Source organism: Cherax quadricarinatus, chromosome 31, assembly GCF_038502225.1.
Source record: "Cherax quadricarinatus isolate ZL_2023a chromosome 31, ASM3850222v1, whole genome shotgun sequence".
NCBI lineage: Eukaryota > Metazoa > Arthropoda > Malacostraca > Decapoda > Parastacidae > Cherax > Cherax quadricarinatus.
This window is the reverse complement of record NC_091322.1, coordinates 34840119-34860271: the sequence shown is the minus strand read 5'-3', so window position 1 is coordinate 34860271 and position 20153 is coordinate 34840119. Positions and strand designations below refer to the sequence as shown.

At 41.0% G+C, this 20153-nt stretch overlaps 1 protein-coding gene across 11 annotated transcripts in view; it reads left to right on the top strand.

Moving 5' to 3' along the window:
- cyst (rho guanine nucleotide exchange factor 18 cysts) overlaps positions 1-20153 on the top strand; it is a 1629610-nt gene that overhangs the window by 671971 nt on the left and 937486 nt on the right. For all 11 annotated transcript variants that reach the window (XM_070090333.1, XM_070090340.1, XM_070090337.1 and 8 more), the window contains exon 5: positions 4409-4482. In XM_070090333.1, the coding sequence (XP_069946434.1) occupies positions 4409-4482 (74 nt within the window). The remainder of the gene's footprint in view (positions 1-4408; positions 4483-20153) is intronic.

The following is a 20153-nucleotide window of genomic DNA, read 5'->3' as shown; positions in this document are numbered from 1 at the left end:
TGTGGATGGCAGTCAGGCCTTGCCTCAGGCTTAGCTCTCATTCGCGATCTCGTTTTCACTCTTGCTTTCGTTCTGGCACTCTTGCTTTCATTCTACCTCTCACTTTTGCTTTTGTATTCGTTCTCGCTCTTATTCGCTCCCTTGCTTTTCTCTCTCTCTCTCTCTCTCTCTCTCTCTCTCTCTCCTGTTGCTCTTGAGTAGTAAACAGTTATGGTGTATAGTCCACACAACAACTGTTTCATTCAACAATCCTATCCGGTAATCCTGACCCTTACCCCGCTTCTCTCTCTGACTTGTCCTCTCTTCTACCTCATGACTTTGTCTCCCTCCTCACTCTTCTGTTCACTTTGTCACCCTTGTCTCTGATTTCATTTTGCCTCTCTTTGTTTTTAACTTTCCTCTCCACATTTTGATCGTCCTCTTGTTCACTTCCTAGTCTTTATCTTTCGTGTTTGTCTTCGTCTTTTCTATGTCCCTTTCTTGTCATGTCCCCTACTTGTTCATCCCTGCTTCCTGCTTACCCTGCAAGAATAGCTTGACTGGCTGTCTGGCAGGCAGGCAGGCAGGCAGGCAGGAAGGCAAACAGGCTCTTTAGTTCGTCCATTTCGTTGCAAAAGTGCACCAGCAAAATCTCCTGCTATCGTTTTCGTTTTTTTACGCAACTTTTACCAGATATGTGTATTTTTTAACTTAGTCATCCGCTTCTCACCCTCTCATATTCCATACATTCTTATATTTTTCACCGATCAGATTACTTCTTAGATGAATTTAATATTTCTTGTGTGTTTAATACTTGCAGACGAAGCTTAGTATGCTGAAGCCTTGTTAATTAGGTATTCTCGAAGGGGGATCTTTCAGTGGTTATCTGAATTTTCTTTAATTCTCTCTTTCTTTTCATTTTTATTCGCTCATAACTCGAGAACGTCTCATCCAATCAGCTTTCAAATCTTCATTGCTAGTATACTGTATCTAGGACCAGATTCATGGAAGATGTGGTATGTGCACGAGTCCTGTTACCAGAGTTGAGCCATTCCCAGCATCTTGGAATGTCTAGGATATCTTCCAAACTCCTCAGTGGCGTAGCTCCAAACGTTAATACAAATGGTGCCTCGTAATTCTACGACGACGGAGAATGAAATTCTGGTGTCTATAAAATAGTGTGAAATTTTGATTTCCGTTAAATTAGGTTAAATAAATTTCAATTTACCTCTTTTGAACGGCTTTAGTATTTAATAGTTGATGTATATTACAGCTAGAATAGTACCCACTAAGTTTTTTTTTGTGTGTGTCTGTGAGCAGGAAAATTTGCCAGTATAGTAAAATAGTTAAAAAAAAAATGGAATTATTAGAATCCGTGTTATGTCTGGAAAATGGCTCATCCGATCGACTGTTACTGAGCGGCATGGGGCCCAATTTTCCAGTTTTATTCAGTAAATAATGTTATTAATTTAAATTCAGTAACCAAAGAGTGCTGCTTCTGCTCGGGATGAAAAAAATTTTTATGCATTCTATGAGAAGAATGATGCCACATAAGTTTAGTCTGAGTTGGTGCAAATTTTAAATTGTACTGAAATTGTTAAAAAAAAATCTTGATCTTGGAGTCAGATTAGTTATTGATGAATGCCTTGTCCGATTGGCTTAAAACTTTCACAGACAGTAGGCTTCATTAAAAGAAAGCTTGGCATTCACTTTAAGCTTTGTAAACTTTAATTTGCCAGTTCTAATAAATAGTTAATTTCTCATATAATAACTGGAAGTCATCTGATTGGCTTGAAGCCGATTAAAAGATATATCATTAGTATTTTTGCATTATTTTATTTTGTGTTGGTACCCAGTTGCCATTTTTTACAGCAATTTTATGAAATTTGATTTTTTAAATATAAAATTATTTTTCTTATAGGAATGTAGAGAATTTGTTATAGAATATAAGTGACAAAAAAAAAAATATCACGTTTTTAGGGAGTTGTTGAGCGAGGATAAACTTTCCTATTTTCGCAACATTCTCGGCATCATTTTTTCTTATCTTTCTCCATAATTTTCGATTTTAACTCTAAAACGCTATATTCGATCAGCTTCAAATTTTCAGCACTGATGTACTGTATCGTAAGCAAAATTTATGGAAGTCCTTGCATGTGTGAGTGTCGTACAGTGTTGCACAGGACAGTCCCAGAGTTTGTTTCCTTCATTGATCGCCTTCAAAATTTCAACATTCGTGTATCCTACTTAGTTGATATTGTTGGTGAGGTGTCTAGCTGCTTCGTTGACACTTTCAGTCTTGAATGTTATAACATTGGTAACTGCTGCTCAGGGACTCTTGATCCAAGGAACTAGACTTACCTTCCCCTGCCTTGGCTCGACTCTGAATGCCTCCCATTCCTCACATACTATTCGACCCCTGCTAGTTTAGCTCTTCTGATTAAAATAAAACATTTGTGACCACCATCAATCTTTAATGGCGATTTATCTTATGAAATGGGCGAAAAATTATTTGGCTTTGTAAGTACATATTTTATTGACTTCTCCGCAATAATAGGAAAACAACTCTTTTGTTGGTTTTAAACTTGTAGTGCACATGCGTTTGTCTCATAGGAAGTTTTGTCTTGATTTTTGGTCGTGTAAGTTTTAATACGCTAATTTTATTTAATCAGGTTACCCTGGGTTGAATCTAAATAATGTTTATATAATAAAACTTACTTAATTACTTGTATGCATACTTAAACCTTAATGCTGGTGAATCTTATTTAGAGGAAGGTTTGTATTTATTTTAACCTGTTCTGGAAGAAGCTTTAAAAATTAAAATACTGATTTTCTTGCTTTACCCTTCAGCCTCGATAACTATATAATGCAAATTCTGATCGGGTTTAAACTTAATGTGGTGGTGTATTTTAGGATAGTGTTCCGATATAAGAAGCTCTCCTCAGTTTGTCTTCAAAGAAAGTATTTCTTTCTTAAAAAACTTGATGTTAGTGTCTTTGTGACAGATTGTGAGTACCATATCTAATTCACATCAAATTTTCAACGTTAATTTCTTACATAATCGCATTAGAAACTTATACTACACTCTACACTAATCTCGTCGTGTACTTAGGCGTTTATTTATACACATTGTTGAACTTTTGATAATAAATATACAACAATATTAAACTCTCGTTCATTAATAGACAGTAATGTTCACAGCTATACAGTATTGTTGGTTGGTTTGGTAAGGTTTGTCAAGAAACAGGACAAGTGTTTCCTGACGCGGGTCTTAGTCATACGATGACTCACCAGTCCTTATGTTAGCTGTATGGTTTCCTGGCAGCAAGAGCCTAGTAAATTAGTAGTCATAAGTGAAGTCTTGCCTTAGGTCGGGCCGAGTAGAAAAACCCTCGAGCCCGGTCACAGGTATCTAAAAATTGACACACAACACTTAAAGCACAACTTTTTAACTGTAGCCAACAATACCTGAACATAGTCTCCATCTGTTGTAATATTAAACACTAACTTACGTTGTTGGCAAGCATGGAAAATTCTGCATGCACACATGACCCATGTTTACACAGCTGTGCGTGGGTCTTTTTTATGAGAGGAGGAGATGTAGTACGAGTGTGCTTGAAGGTCTGAGATGTACTGTGTTCTTCTTAAAAGTGTTTGCGATGTAGTGTGTTCTTGTTGAATTTGTTTGCTTGAAGGTCTGCGATTTGATGCCTTCTTACTCAAGAGTTTGCTTGGAGATTTGTGATTTAATGTGTTTGAGGGTCTGTAATTTAATGTGTCCTTGTTAAAGTGTGCCTTCGAGGTTCTGTAATTGAAGAGTTGCGCTTGGTTCACAGTTACCCTTAGATTCTTGGGTGGAGTTAACAAAGGCTGGTTAGAACCAGGTAAGAGCTGGACATTCTTACCTAACAACATAAGAGCTGGACGTATAACTATAGGCTGACTCACTCTTGACACTTGGTACCTGGGTCATGTTTTAAAATACTCTGAGGGAAGACACAGATGTTAGCCCACTAGACCCCTCCGAGGAAGAATAGGTGTCTTAATGCCTGTGAACGGCTCTTGATCCAAGGAGCTGGAACTGCTATTTCATGCTCCGATCAAACCTGATTACTTCCCATTTCTCAGGTTAAGTTTGGTAAGGTAAGGTTCGCCAGGAAACAGGACAAGTGTTTCCCGAAGCGGTTCTTGGTCGTCTGACCGAGGACTTCCGCTGGCTTACCGGTCCACCCCTTTAAAAATTATGGTTATTCCTCAGGTGGTGCTATGATTTACGGGTTTAGCGCTTCTCCATAAACACGACAATAATAATACTATTAATTATTGTTCCTGGAGAAATAAAAGTTTAAGTGTCCCCTTGATACTTTTGTACCTTTCCATTGTAACGGAGAGAGAGTTTATCTCCTAGTTCTAATTCTCTCTCTTATTGCAGACGAGAATATCCGTCAGCTGCAGGGTATCCAGGAGAGCATTCAGCGCATGCGCGAGACTAGCCTAGCAGTCAAGGTAAGTGTTATTTCCCTCTCACCAGCTCTGAGACCATCCTGACAGCCAGTGTAAGTTTTACTTTCCTTACTCCAGCTCTGAGAACATCCTAACAACTTGAGACCATCTTGACAGTCAGTGTAAATCTTACTACCCTCACACCAGTTCTGAGATCATACTGACAGTGTAAATCTTACTACCCTCACACCAGTTCTGAGATCATACTGACAGTGTAAATCTTACTACCCTCACACCAGTTCTGAGATCATACTGACAGTGTAAATCTTACTACCCTCACACCAGTTCTGAGATCATACTGACAGTGTAAATCTTACTACCCTCACACCAGTTCTAAGATCATACTGACAGCCAGTGTAAGTCTTACTTCCCTCACACCAGCTCTGGCACCATCCTGACAGTTAATGTAAATCTTACTACCCTCACTCCAAGTCTGAGACCATCCTTACAGTCCGTGTAAGTCTTCACTCCAGCTCTCGCAGCTTACCTCAACTCTCTACATATTTACCTTTGAACTTCTGACAAGTTTGTTCAACATTCCCGGAATTCTCTTGGATTTACGGGAATTTATTTTCCTTTGAGTTAACCTGAATCATGAATCAATTTCCAGGAACACTGATGGTTCTTCTGAAATTCTCTTGACTTTTCCGGAAAGTTGTTTTAACATGAATTAATTGGAGCCATCCAGCAATTTCTACAAATACAGTTGAACATTTCCAGAAGTCACTTCCCTTAACTGGATTTTGTTTTATTTTCCTGGAATTAGAGTTAACACGAATTAGTTGATCTTCTCCAGAATTTTCTGGAGCTTAACGAAGTTTCGCTTGAACTTTAGAGGAAATTCATTTTCCAACTAGCATCTGGAAGCTTACTATGAAATGCTTATTTCCGTATTTGTTCCCAGTATATATATATATATATATATATATATATATATATATATATATATATATATATATATATATATATATATATATATATATATATTATATATATGTCGTTCCAAATAGGTAAAATTGGTCAATTAGCAAAAACTCGTTTAAAATTAAGTCCTTCCTAAAATTTTATCTTTTATGTTTAAAGATATATTTTTTTAATTTATGTTGATGTAAAAATTAATAATTTTGTACCAAAAGAACCTTAGAAAACTTATCTAACCTTATTATAACAAGCACAATTTAATTTAGCCTAATCCAGCTAAATATATTTTAGATAAGTTTACAATAATTTAATAATAAACAGTCACAATGAAATATATTTTTTCGTTAGGTTCAGAATGATTTTTGCGAAATTATTGCATGCACAAATTTTCGCTTGCCTTATTCGGCAAGACGAGCGTTAAGCCAAAATTGAAAGTTTTACCTATATATATACACGCATATATACACACACACACACACACACACACACACACACACACACACACACACACACACTCACACACATATATATATATATATATATATATATATATATATATATATATATATATATATATATATATATATATATATATAAACAAAGGACCACAGGGCAACCAGCTTCCTCTTCCAGAGACTCAGTGTTGCGATCCAGAGAGGAAATGCCTGCAGCATTCTGGGCACGCGGCCCACCGCCGGGGAGCTGGACGAAGTATTCGAGATGTAGCTCTGAGTTACCTATGTTGTTTTACTTTGTATCGTACTTTTGTGAATGTTCTGTCAATGTATTTTGTCTTTAAATAATATATATATATATATATATATATATATATATATATATATATATATATATATATATATATATATATATATATATATATATATATATATATAATAATATAGGGGGTGGTAGGAGAAAATTCTCAAACAGCTTCAGGGAATATATTGAGTTTTCCCTGAAGCAAGTTTATTCTTTTCTCTGAGGATGAGGGTCCCTATAACAGTTCTAGAGGTGGTACCTTTCCTTATATATATATATATATATATATATATATATATATATATATATATATATATATATATATATATATATATATACACACACACACACACACACACACACACACACACACACACAACAACAGGCCTAGTGTCTAATCGACATGTGCCTAGGACAAAATGGTAACTAACACAATCGTAAACGAGCGACAAAAGATGCAAAATAATCACAGGGGAAGTTAAATGATAGGTCTAGTCTAGACCTTTTGTGTTGCAATCAATACATCAGGAGCTTGCAATGTTGCAGAGTTGGAAATCCACGCAGATTCGTTCAGGGTAACGAGACTCTCTCTCCAGAAGAGTCGTTTCCTAACCCAGCAATATTAAACTATCAATAGCCCACCCCAGCCAGGTCAAGCCGCCCTCAGTTCGTCCCAGCCATGTCAAGTCATACTCAGACCCACTCCAGCCATGTCAAATTATACCCAGATCTACCCCCAGCCACGTCAAACTGTCCTCCCCCCACCTTAATAATTTCAGGTGTTTGCCAACCGTATCAAGTTATGAGCAAAAAAGCCAGACGTCAACTCACTACCCGACAAACCAGTCAACGTGGTTTAGATTTACCAGCAGCGATAGTCCATCAAAAGTGATTCAGCTACCTTGTATGTTTGTCTACGCAGATCCCTGCTAGAAAAACAAACTGGAAGACCTTATATAAACAGGAACTATGCTGACGTTACAGGCAGTGCTGGTGAAGGGTGTTGGGTGTTGGCGAGGGATGTTGGGATGGGTGTTGGTGAGGAGTACGAGGGATGGTAATGTACGGTGTTGGTGATGGTTAGTGGTGATAGTGATGTGGGATATGAATTACCATGAATAATGATGATGATGGTGATGCGATGTACAAATGACGGTCATGAATCATGGTGATGGTGATAATGTGAGATATAGATAAAATTAATAGGGTAGAAAGAAATAAAACCGTTGGAGAGATAGTGGCCAGTGACAGTGAAACAGAGGTGAAAAAATGAAAGCTAGGCAAGGTTGTAGCACATACAAAACTCCATATATAGCTTCAAGAATATGTACGATATTGTTTCTGCACTGTTGCTTCAGTACTTATGAAGATATGTTGTTAGGCAACTTTGCTTTCATTGTGTCCAGCTGCTGTAGTTTCATTATCTCTACTTCCTTTACTTCTCTCATACAAATTTCCTCTACTGGAAACTTTATTATGAACGGAATTCTTCTTTTACGAACGCCTCAGATCGTTACGAATATTCTCTGCAAGAGAAAGATACGTAATATTATATTCATGGAAAATACTTAGGGGCCTTTTTCCAAATCTGTTCACTGAAATTACTCCCTACGAAAGCAAGCTCGGCAAGCTCCTTATTAAAAGCAGGGGTGAAATGACCACAAAAGATAACTCATTGTGTGTAGAGGGACCAGAACTTTTAATACCTTTCCTTTATACATAAAGGGAACTGATACGTTCTTCCTGTCGGTTCCACGTTGGACTACACGCTGCTAAAGCCAAGAACCACAATGATTAGGTCACCCACCAGAAGGCTTGGTCTGGGACCTAGCCGCTGCGGCTACGACACCTGGGATCATCTACAAGTAACAGTCACCGTAACTTAATAGAGTGAGATACGGGAGAAAGTATAGAATAAACCCAGTAAGAAACATGGGTTCGGTAGGAACAATTAGAGAACACTGTCAACATCTATGATCAACGGATATACAACTTTCTATTAGATAAAATCAATTTTCCTGAAAAAATGGGTAGTAATTTTCACGAGGACACTGACTCTAGCTGAAACAGGTGGTATATCAGTATTTATGCATGTATGTTACTATTCCTGATGTACTGTGCGTGAATAACCTACCAGGGGAAGGGAGTCTTGTGTCACTGTTTGCTGATGATGTAAATCTAAGGAAGAGAATAATAACAGGAGAGGACAAGTGATAAGCTCCAGAGAGACCTCAGTAGAGTTCATATGTGATCAAAGTGGCTTCTGGAGTTCAGCCCAAACAAGTATAAGGTCATGCGATTTGGAGGAGAGGGCAAACCGTACACAAAAAACAGAATATGCGGAAACGAGCTGCAAATTTCAAGAGTGAAAAAGACGTTGGGGGGGGGGTAGAGGGAGGTAAATATACCACCTGGCCTATCAAAAGAATTACACATGAATCGTATTACGTCAGCGGCTTGCGGAAGATTAGCTAACCTCAGAATATCATTCAAGAATTTTAACAAAGAGTCCTTCACCACTTTATATACGACCAGTTATTAGGTACGATGTCTCCTTGTATTATAAATTTACTGTAACGTGACATATACCTAGGAACGAATTATGTGTGTTGTTTTGGCGGTGAATTAAATAGGTAGGTTAGTTATTTATATTGTCATTGTATATTGAGAATAACTCTCGTCACGAGTGTATCATTGATATTGATAGTAGCAAATTAATAGTGATGGTATCAAATTAATAGTGATGGTATCAAATTGATAGTGATGTAATCAAATTGGTATTGATAATAGCAAATTGGTATTGATGGTAGCAAATTGATAAGAGGGGTGGCAAATAAATAATGAGGTTAGCAGTTTTTTTACGTTAAACGCGCCCGAAAAACAATGTATTCGAGTGCTATGTAAATAGCACAACTTAACTCGTATAAAAAATAGACAAAATATATTCTTCTATTAAACCCACCTCACCACCCACCTAATTAGACTGCCTATCACCCACCTAATTACCCAGCCTACCATCCATTACAGCAACCCTCCAACCTCCCTCAACCTTCACCTGCCTGCATCTACTTTCCCCAGAACGTCTTCAGTGCCCCTTGCGCGTCAGAGAGTCATTTCCACCTCTTGAGGTAAACAAAGACGCTTGCGGGAGTACCATCTCCCGCCCTCAACCCCACCACCACCCACCCAACATCTGCATCGATTATTGGCCGCTCACCTGAGCGCCTGGCCACGTGCCTTGCCAATAAGGTCGATTTTCTCACCGCTACCAATGTATGTGATCTCCTACTTCCACTGGGTGTTAACACTGTCATGGCTGTGGCTTTCTTGTAGTATTGTACAAACATGTTTTCTCACGCGCTGATGGAAATTGAGACGGCTGAAAGTGACAATGTGAAGTGATGAAGGGGAGGGGAAGTGAGGTGAGGGACATGGGAAGTTAGATGAGGGGGAAGGGAAGTGAAGTGATGAGAAAAGGAAGTTAGGTGAGAGGAATTTAGGAGAGGTATGTGTGAAAGTTAACGAGTCACTGGGAAGAGTAGTGTACTCTGTTGTATAAAACTGTTGCAGTCATCAAGTGATAGAGTAGAGGTATTAAGTATCGAAGTGCAGAAAACAGACTGGTAATTATCCTTGCATATTAACCACCGTCAGCAATAACAGAGGAATTCAAAGAATAACAATTAAGAAAGAGGGATAGTTATCTTGAAAACCTTGACAATCCTACATATATTATCCTCCTTGGGGATTTCAGGTTTCCAGATCTTACATGGAAGATGGTAACCAGCAACATTGTAACAAAAATAGTGTAGACAAATGGTTCAGACAACCGACAGGATGATGAATTAGACTCGTGCAACACTTGGGTATATTTACTGTGGAAATGTTTCGCCAGCCAGTGGCTTCTTCAGTCCAATACAAAGAAGAATGGTGGGAAAAAAGGACCCTGAGGTAATGAGTCCCTCACCCTGGAATCGATGTGTTCAATCCCTCAACCTTCAAGATTGATGGACTTAAGGGACTGATTACCTCAGGCTCCTCTTTTTCCACCCATCTTTGTATTGGGCTGAAGAAGCCACTGGTTGAAAGAAACGTTTCCATAATAAATATACTCAAGCGTCGCACAGTTGTCTAATTCATCAGCAAAAGTAGTACCTGGAAGCTGGTTATCCTGACAGGCCAAAGAACTTTTGGGACTCTGTCAAGCCAGTGATGGTAAATTTTAAGGCGTTTGTACTCTCATGATTGAAATTCTGGTGTATGATGAGTGTCGTGTGGACGGGGACCAGGAACCAGAGCCTGAAGTGATACGCGGCTTCTGGTAATGTATAACAAAAAAAAAGGGGCACAATACCGTGACTGGAACGATACACAAATAACCCGCACATAGAAGAGAGGAGCTTACGACGACGTTTCGGTCCGACTTGGACCATTTACAAAGTCACACTGAGTCAAGTCAGACCGAAACGTCGTCGTAAGCTCCTCTCTTCTATGTGCGGGTTATTTGTGTATCTGGTAATGTCTTTTCTGAAAATAGTAATCAATGCAAGTAGGGTAAGATACCGAGGCTGTATTAAGAGGCGCCGCAGGTCTACACTGAAACTTGTATACCAGCTTCTCATGTCCATTGTATATATAAATGTTTCTTTTAAACCATTTATTGTTTTACCTGGGTTTAGAGCACCTCGGTTTTTACCTGGGTGTAGAGCATTTCGGTTCTTACCTGGGTGTAGAACATCTCGGTTCTTACCTGGGTGTAGAGCATCTCGGTTCTTACCTGGGTGTAGAGTACCTCTGGGTGTACAGCATCTCGGTTCTTACCTGGGTTTAGAACACCTCTGGGTGTAGAGCATCTCGGTTCTTACCTAGGTGTAGAGCACCTGTGTTTTACCCGAGTTTAGAGCACCTAAATTTTACCTGAGTTTACAACACCTGGGTTTTACCTGGGTTTAGAGCACCTGGGTTTAATAACATCTCCCAGTCGTTTTCGTATACGTGATCTTCGTGTCATAAACTTCCTGTCATGGAGGAGACCACGATGTGTGAGGCTGAGCAGGAGGCCGCGGTCTGTGAGGCTAAGCAGGAGGCCACGCTGTGTGAGGCTGAGCAGGAGACCACGCTGTGTGAGGCTGAGCAGGAGGCCACGCTCTGTGAGGCTAAGCAGGAGGCCACGTTGTGTGAGGCTGAGCAGGAGACCACGCTGTGTGAGGCTGAGCAGGAGGCCACGCTCTGTGAGGCTGAGCAGGAGGCCACGCTCTGTGAGGCTGAGCAGGAGGCCACGTTGTGTGAGACTGAGCAGGAGATCACGCTGTGGGAGACCGAAGACTAATGAGTTGAGATGAGGTGTCAGCATAGTTGCTGATCCCCTTTATATGTTGTGTAGCATAGCTGAGTATCATAGTACCATCCATATGTATAGTTATGCCATCTTTTGCTGATGTCACAAGCCGTTGCAGAAAGACGTTTCTGTGGCTAGTGTGCTCACTTGAGTGTTGTTGTTGTCCCTTGTGTTCCAGATGGTGATACTATCCTAGTTGACAGGAATCCTTGCAGTGTAAAATGTTATTTCTCGAGTAACCTTCACGTGTTGTTAACGTTTGTAAGTGCAGTCTCTTGTAGTTGGTACCTTGTGTCACAGTGTTCGACTCAGAACGAATACCAGTATTGTCAACCGTGTTCATTATTTTTTACCCTGTGCTTGCTGTAAGAGATAGCAGATCCGTTCTCCCTTGCTCATATTTCGTGTTATAGTGTTACCCATTTCATCCTGAATGTCGTTATTCCTTGCATACACGACAAGTAATGAGAAACCCCCAAGTATCTTTTGTAGATACTCATTCAGATCTCCCTCAATCAAGGCATGCGTTCGTCATTACAAAAGACTTCGATCCTCCCAAAGTCGAAAACCATTCTGCATATGTAAAATTTTATCCTCGCAGAGTTGCGTTTAAATGTACATAGCCTGCATAATTAGATGATCAAGTTGAATGAAGTTGTCAACTGTGTGTTTTGTTACTAGCTGATCAGTTTAAAAAAAAAAAATTGTGTTCACGTTCCCTCCGAATTCTGAGATTTAGCAGTAATGACCTGTGCATGCCAGGTCTGCCTTTGCTGTTAATTACTTTCACCTTTGTAAATATATATTCTTCCTCAGAATCCATAGAGTGCTTGAATACAGATCGATCCATCAATTCTATCTTTTATTATACTATGATTTGTTCTTCTAATTCGTAATGCATTACGTAAATCACCATCCGTTAATATAACACCTATTCCAATTTTATCCATTCAGCTGAGTACATCCCATAACCATTTCTGTGATTAGTTCTAAGTTACATATGTCTTTGCTATTGTATAGAATCAGCCCAGAGCCACCTGCCTGTTCAGCCTGTAGAGTATGGAATGTCGAGATGCCATACGTAACATGACCGAGCTGTCAGCATAGTTGCTGATCCCCTGTGTATGTTGTGTAGCATAGCTGAGTATCATAGTACCATCCATATGTATTATATAGACGTCCCCTTACTAGTGACTTAGCGGCTAACATGTGACGTCACACAGTGCTGCTTGTGGGCGGGAGTAACCCTGTCTCTTTCTCAGTTCACAGATAGACCTACAGGCAACAGGCTAGGCTGGGCCTTCCCCTCACAACTCTGCTAATACAAGTGAATACAACCCAACAAGTGTGTTTATCTCCAACCATCATATCTGACTCACGAAATCGTAATGACACGATTGCAAACAAACCATACCACGGGCAGGATTGAACCCGCGGTCAATCCCTCTCAACAGAGGGTCGGGAGAGGCTGGGCATTAATGAGTTGAAATGAGAGTCGGTATAGGCTAGGCACTAGTGAGTTGAGAGTCGGGAGAAGCTGAGCATTAATGAGTTGAGATGAGGGTCTGGAGAGGCTGAGTTGAGATGAAGGTCGGGAGAGACTGGGCACTAGTGAGTTGAGATGAAAGTCCACAATCTCAAGTGGCTCTCACCACTTGTTGACACTTGTACACTCACTAAGGCACTGCTTTCTTAAATGTGTTATTCACTGTTTATTTAAGTGGCCAGGGTGCCAGTGTAATGTAGTGGGTGCAAGAGGTGGAGAGAGAGAGAGAGAGAGAATGGTCGTAGGCTTGTGTGTAGATAAATGGTTTAGAGAAATGACTCGTGTGCAACACTTGGGTATCTTTATTATGGAAACGTTTCATATCAGTATTGGTGAACTGATTACATCGTCTTAGGCTGAGGGACTGATTACCTCAAGCTCCTTCTAATCTTCACCATTCTTCTTTGTATTGGACTGATGAAGCCAATGTGTGGCAAAACGTTTCCTCAATAAAGATACCCAAGTGTCGCACGTGTCTAATTTATCAGGTTTGTGTGTTCACAGAGTTCTATTTGTGTGTGTGTGTGTGTGTGTGTGTGTGTGTGTGTGTGTGTGTGTGAGTGAGTGAGAGAGACTAAGACACTCACTTTGACATATTTTTATTAAACGTTCTTAAAATGTTTGTGCTGCGATAATTGTATCGCCTCGCTTTAGCTTGTTAGTGAGGTGACCACATGGTTATAGTTTACGGTGTGCAAGAATTTGGTAGTGTTGACTGTAAGGCAAGGATTGATTTGTTGTGTGTAAGAAGCAGAGATTGGTTGTGTTGTAGGAGACAGGGATTGGTTGTGTTGTAGGAGACAGGGATTGGTTCTGTAAGAGGCAGTGATTGGTTAAAAAAAAACCAAAACCCGGCCGGGATTGAACCCGCGGTCAGAGTCTCAAAACTCCAGACCGTCGCGTTAGCCACTAGACCAGCTAGCTACAATAAGATTCGTCCAACTAGGTATATTTCTACACCATAGGAAGGTTAGCACAGGCACCACTGTGACCACAAATGCAAGTTTTTACAGACGAATCTCCAGCTAGCGTGGCCGTGACGAACTCTAGCTCAAGTCCCCTCACTGCCGTCAACATGACTAGCTGGAGATTCGTCTGTAAAAACTTGCATTTGTGGTCACAGTGGTGCCTGTGCTAACCTTCCTATGGTGTAGAAATATACCTAGTTGGACGAATCTTATTTTGGCTAGCTGGTCTAGTGGCTAACGCGACGGTCTGGAGTTTTGAGACTCTCTGACCGCGGGTTCAATCCCGGCCGGGGTATGGTTTGTTTGCAATCGTGTCATTACGATTTCGTGAGTCAGTGATTGGTTGTGTGTAATAAGCAGTAATTGGTTGTGTTGTTTGTAAGAGGCAGTGATTGGTTATATGCAATTACAGGTGCAATTACTGCCGCAAGAAAGAACATCAGGAGGACCAGTGTCGGAAGAAAAAGGAACTTGACAGACAGGACCACCTGTTTAGAGACCTGTTCTTGGAACAAACCGACAGGATCTCTGAATTGACGAACACTCTCACACGTCACCCACTCAGCTACTCCTATCTCAGCCCAGCAGGTGGTATTGTGCCTTATACAAGACCATAGACCTACATCCTTGCAGCTGCCTCAGTGCCCTACCTCTCTCAAGGGCAGGCACCTTACTTGCCTTACACACCCACGACCTCAAGCTGAACACGTCATGAGGAGCCAGTCTATCAGCATCCTGTCGGCTAACATTAGAGGTTTCATTACCAATGCTGGAGAGCTCACACAGTTTTGTGAACACTCGACGTCCAGACATGATAGCATGTTGAAACATTTTTGGACGACACGACTCCTGAAAATTTTGCAAGAATTGCTGGCTACACCTCATGGATGAGAAGAGACAGGCAAGGGCAAGTAGGTGGTGTTGCTGTGTGCAACATCACTGTGCCCAGCACATTGATGTTGCCATCCTTACTATCTTGAAATGATGTTTTTGAAGCTATGCATAAACACAAGTACCTTTGCACTGGTATGTGCAATGTACAGACCTCGGTGGCAACACACAGACCCCATCAACTTCCTAATGGAAAATGTGGACTCCTTTCTGCTCCAACACCACTGTCAACATATAAGTGTTGGTGACCTCAACCAACATCTTATACAGAGGGACTTTGATGACCTTCTTGCATTGTTTGACATGAGAAACTTGTTTGATTTCCCTACTCACATCTCTGGCTCCTCCCTTGACCCAGTAGTGAATGATCTGGCAGAAGGTATAGTTACTTGTCAACCCCTCGGCTCTGTTGGATCATCTGACCACAGGGCTGTTTTTACGACACTTAAGATCCCAACAGAACGAGGTGAGGAGTCCACACGCACAACCTGGCAATGGGAAAGAGGTAATTGGCCTGCCCTTTGCTCTGAGCTCGCCACCACCGATTGGAATGCTCTTCTTCAAGGGGATGTTGACAGCCAAGTGAAAGCATTCACTGGACACATCCTTAATTTACAACAAGAACACATCCGTCACCGGCAGTATGTGACGAAGCCTTCAGATCAGCCTTGGTTTGGCTTTCGTTGTAGAGAAGCTGCTACTGCAAAGGACAAGGCATGGCGAAGATATAAGAGACATCCTACCACCTATAACAGGAACTTGCACAGGAAAGCTTGTAGGCATATAGGTGAAGTTCAAAAGTGGGCCGTCGCTAAATGGGAGGTGGACACAAAAAAAAGCTAGCATCAGGTAGAGTAGGCTCCAAAACCTGGTGGTCCCTGTCAAAGACAGACTAGGTTATCTGCTTGATGAACTCATTCCACCTCTAAATCAACAGGATGGGACCACCTCAACTAGTAGCCGAGAGAAAGCGGACCTCTTTGCCTAACATTTTGCTACCAAAATGCAAGTTCCTGATCCAGCAAGGGACCCTCCTTGGCTAGCAGCAAGTACTGTGTCAAAACAGTCAGTGGTGACATTAAGGCAGGAGGAGGTGCATTTCCTTCTTAAATCACTTGACCAAGAAAAGGCTGTGGGCCCAGACAAGTTGAGCCCAAGATTGCTGAGATGTGCAGACTAACTAGAAGCACCTCTATTTCGCATCTTTCATCACTGCCTAGTACAGTGTAAATGGCTTTCTCTGCAGGAAGAGGCAAATGTAGTCCCTCTTCACAAAAAGAAGAGCAGAGCAGAAATCAGCAATTGCAGACTAGTGTCACTCCTGTCAATCACTGGCAAGATCCTTGAGACAATCTCGAGACAAATGAGAGTTTTTTGACTACCACTCACTACTTTGTGACCGTCAATATGGCTTCAGGAAAGGTTACTCTGCTGCTGATCTGTTGTTAAATCTCTCCACTGAATGGCACCAGTCACTGGATGAATCCAAAGTCAGCTGTGTGGTAGCACTGGACATTGCTGGTACTTTCGACCGAGTGTGGCACCAGGGCCTCGGCAAAACTGCAAGCACTGAGAATTACAGGCTCTACGCTACGTCTCCTCAGTGATTACCTTCATGGTAGATCTCCATGGGTAGTTCTCAATGAAACAGAATCAGCAAGACATCTTATTGGAGCAAGTGTTCCACAAGGAAGTGTGGTGGGACCATTGTTATGGAATGTCTACTTCAGTGACCTTCATCTCATCCCAGAATCCCATGCATATGCAGACGACTGTACTCTGACATTGTTATCCAAGAGAAGAAATGCCAGCTGCTCTAAGCTACGTCAGTCACCAGTTAAGAGCTATATCAGCTTGGGGAAACCGATGGCAAGTAACATTTGCACCTGAGAAAACACAAATGATGAGGGTCTCTAGGCACCATGATGGTAATGCCTGAGCAGTAGTAGGTATGAATGAGAGAGTGTTGGTAATTAGGGAAGAAGTCGATATCCTTGGGGTGAAATTTGACTCCAAACTGACCGTGAAGAACCACGTTGTAAATCTTGCAAACAAGGCAGCCAGGAAGCTTACAATACTTCGACGTATCACGCATCTGCTTGACAGTAGGAGTTGCAAGATTCTGTGTGAAGCACAAGTACACTCACACCTTTAGTATGCTCCACTTTCTTGGTTTGCCTGCCCCCCATCCCTCTCATCTACGACTGCTTGACAGAGTAGAGAACAGAGCAATACGTCTCATCTCTCGCCTGGACCCATCCTGGATAGATTTGTCATTTCAGCAGAGCCTTAACACTGGAGGGATGTGGGTGTTATTACTGTTATGTTCAAGGCCAACATTGTCAAAGTACCACACTTGGCTCCACTTCGAGGATAGCGAAAAGCAAACTTTTGTACCACAAGACGGTCAGAAAGCAGCAACTTCACTCTGGCTGTACCCTTCTCCAGAACATCACTTCGTCTGAGATCATTTATCCCCAGGATGACTCAAATATGGAACACGTTCGTACAGCATTATGTCAACGAGATAGCTGATCAGATGAAAATGCTGGCCCACGTGTGTAAGAGGAAGTAATCGGTTGAATTGTAAGAGACAGTGATTGGGTGTGTTATAAGAGGAAATGATTGAGTTGTAAGAGGCAGTGATTGGGTGTATTGTAAGTGGAAATGATTATGTTTTAAGAGGCAGTGATTGGTTGTGTTGTAAGAGGAAATGATTGTATTGTAAGAGGCAGTGATTAGTTGTGATGCAAGAGGCAGTGTTTAGTTGTGCTGTAAGAGGCAGTGATTTTTGTGTTGTAAGAGGCAGTGATTGGTTGTGTTGTAAGACGCAGCGATTGGTTGTGACTTAGGCAGTGACTGGTTGTGTTGTACGAAGCAGTGATTGGTTGTGTTGTAAGAAGCAGTGATTGGTTGTGTTGTAAGAGGCAGTGATTGGTTGTGTTGTAAGAGGCAGTGATTGTGTTGTGAGAGGCAGTGATTGGTTGTGTTGTAAGGGGCAGTGATTGGTTGTGTTGTAAGGGGCAGTGATTGGTTGTGTTGTAAGGTGTGTTGATGCTCGGTTGATTCCGTTGCTTCCCTTAACTCGAGGTACCACAGTTTATTGACCATTTGTTAGCTCCTTGTTGACCATTCGCTAGCTCCTTGTTTTAACCATTCGTTAGCTCCTTGTTTTGACCATTCGTTATCTCCTTGTTGACCATTCGTTAGCTCCTTGTTGATCATTCATTAGCTTCTTGACCATTCGTTGGTTCCTTGTATTTTCTTCAAGGGGCATTTAGATTCCTTGCAGGTCACACAGTCCATACGGTCCATAACTGAACAGAAACTTACACAAAATTATCATGCTTCAGCAGTGAGCAGACACAATAGGTTCGGCAGGTACTACAAGCTCAAACATTTTTTCTTTTCTTTATAATTGCTAGTCATGTTCATTTTGCCATTATTATTGCTTCAGTCACACTCATTTTTTGTTCTAAGCATCTTTCATTAAAGGACATAATTTGTAACAGATGGCCAAAACCTAAAATGAAATTTTTTGGAAATCTAATTGTTACTCTGACAAAAAAAAAATTATAGGGTGTCAAACTGCTGAATGTATCCGAAAGGAAGCACACCAACTAGATACATGTGCAACATATGGATATAGCTGTTTTTGTAAGTGTTTTGCCCTCCAATCACTTCACTTGAGAAAGCCACTGGATGGCGAAACTGCACTAAAATAAAGATGATACACGTGTGTCTAATTAATCATCTTGTCTGTATTGTATCCCACTGATATAGAAATTGTCAGACACAACTTCATGGAATCTTGGTACAGAGGACATCTCCACAACCTACTTGCTACCTTTAGTCCAACTCTTGGGTATGACCTAATTCCACTGGGAAATCTCGCCTACCAGTGACAATGTCTTCGCCTGCTGCATCTCATCTGACTCCAGTATATTTGCGCCAATCTTCTTGCTTGTACTTCAGATTCTTCAAGACAACGGTGCCCGTCACCTGCGCCTCGGCTAAGGGACTGATTACCTCATCTACTGTCTTCTGTATATAATTCTGCAGTCTTCAGATTATGTCCATGTATTGTATTGATAGAGCCACTGGATGGCGAAACGTCTACAAAATATAGATACCCAGATGTTGCACATGTGTTTGCTTCATCAGCTTGTTGGTATTGTGTACCACTGATGTACAAAAACAAACATGACTGAAACAGTAACGAAGGAAAAACTGTACATAATTGATGCAGTAATAAAGAAATACGTTTGAATCTGTAATACCCTTAAAAGTGAAAATGTTCCACCGCCTGTATTCATCTATATTTTTTACATATTCTTCGTTATGGTTTATATAATAAGTTACCGCACAAATGATTTCTTTTGCAGTTTTGTTACGGGTCAAACCACGGATTAACTGGACTAATAAAGGTTAGAAAAGAGGTCTGCATGCATATGATTTACTCCTTTTAGGCTTGATTAGCATGTTTTATGTAGCTTACCACGAGCCAGTTGTGCTGGAAGAACAGTGGTTATAGAGAGAGTGGAGTGATAACATTGGGATGGTAATAAATGGTAAACACAAGCTTGTGAGGCAGTAAGGTGATAACCTGGGGATGGTAATAACAAGTGATGAACACAAGCTTCTGAGGCAGTAAGGTGATAACATGGGGACGGTAATAACAAGTGATGAACACAAGCTTCTGAGGCAGTAAGGTGATAACATGGGGACGGTAATAACAAGTGATGAACACAAGCTTCTGAGGCAGTAAGGTGATAACATGGGGACGGTAATAACAAGTGATGAACACAAGCTTCTGAGGCAGTAAGGTGATAACATGGGGACGGTAATAACAAGTGATGAACACAAGCTTCTGAGGCAGTAAGGTGATAACATGGGGACGGTAATAACAAGTGATGAACACAAGCTTCTGAGGCAGTAAGGTGATAACATGGGGACGGTAATAACAAGTGATGAACACAAGCTTCTGAGGCAGTAAGGTGATAACATGGGGACGGTAATAACAAGTGATGAACACAAGCTTCTGAGGCAGTAAGGTGATAACATGGGGATGGTAATAACAAGTGATGAACACAACCTTGAGAGGCAGAAGGGTGATAACATAGGGTGGTAATAACAAAAGCTGAACACAACCTTGAGAGGCAGTAAGGTGATAACATGGGGATGGTAATAAAAGAAAATGCGCCTGGCATGGGAATCTTTTCAGAGAGTTCTTGAGCACTTCTTTAATTAA